Source organism: Gekko japonicus, unplaced genomic scaffold (assembly GCF_001447785.1).
Source record: "Gekko japonicus isolate JY-2015 unplaced genomic scaffold, Gekko_japonicus_V1.1 scaffold328, whole genome shotgun sequence".
Classification (NCBI taxonomy): Eukaryota; Metazoa; Chordata; class Lepidosauria; order Squamata; family Gekkonidae; genus Gekko; species Gekko japonicus.
The window spans coordinates 761981-762962 of record NW_015170285.1 but is presented as its reverse complement, the minus strand read 5'-3'; the positions used below and the strand labels follow the sequence as shown (position 1 = coordinate 762962).

Genomic DNA, 982 nt, shown 5'->3' with positions numbered 1-982 from the left:
CAAGGGGGACTTTGGAACTCTAGATGTAGGGACCACAAATTACCAAGTGATAACAGAAACAGGGGCAGTCCCTGGTAAACAGAGACAGCCGAAGGGAATAACAACAACAACAACAACAATAATAATAATAATAATTTCAATTTATTGATCGCTTTTCCCCACTCATGCGGGCTCAGAGCGATTTACAGTTACTCCGAGACAATGGACTAATAATGTATTCGTGGGGGATAAGGAAGACAACATACAATATTTAATCACACACACATTGTAGCTGGTCGGAGGATCCATCTGCAGGCTGTATCAGTCATGTCCCGACGGCATGTATTCTGTCGGCTGGCTAATGACGACTCAGGGCTCTCAATGTCGCACTGCCGCACTGCCACACTGCCACCGGCTGGCCGATTCGCTCCATTGCAGGGGATGCTGAAACAGATTTTCCCACTTTTTTTGATCTTCACCGAGCAGATGTCGCACTGGCAGCTAACACCTCCCAAGGGGAGTGGTGTGCCCACCCCCTTACGGGTGGTCCCCAATTTATCTACTTGCCGAAGCTTTCAAATCTCTGGGCAGACGATGAGCTAGGGGACAAGGCTTGGTTGCTCACACCAGCACGGGGCTAGAACTGACATACACTCACCAAAGAAAGGTGTGGCTTTGCAAACCATGAGGACAGCCACCGTGATTTAAAAGCTCAAAGAAATTTAACACGCTTTACAAATACCACAGAAGCAATTCAAGAAAGGCTACCAGAGATGTGCATTTGCATCCTCAGGGAGGAGATTATGAAAGTACACTGAAGCAGTGTTGACAGACATTCATATTGCCAAATGTGTCTCTTTTTAAGCATGAGCCAACAGGCCGGGATGCAAGCAATCCGTTCCACGGCAGGTTGCAGAGACAACCTGAGATGATGGATACCCAGTCTGTCCTATGGAGCTACCATGAACTGAACTAGATAGTTCCCCGCAGAAAAGGAACATCT

At 47.5% G+C, this 982-nt stretch overlaps 1 protein-coding gene across 1 annotated transcript in view; it reads right to left on the bottom strand.

Annotated features, from left to right (window-relative positions):
- Window positions 1–357: 357 nt before the first annotated feature.
- ADGRD1 (adhesion G protein-coupled receptor D1) overlaps window positions 358–982 on the bottom strand; it is a 183192-nt gene continuing 182567 nt past the window's right edge. Inside the window, exon 15 of the mRNA XM_015417864.1 lies at window positions 358–423. Coding sequence (XP_015273350.1) covers window positions 358–423 — 66 coding nt within the window. The remainder of the gene's footprint in view (window positions 424–982) is intronic.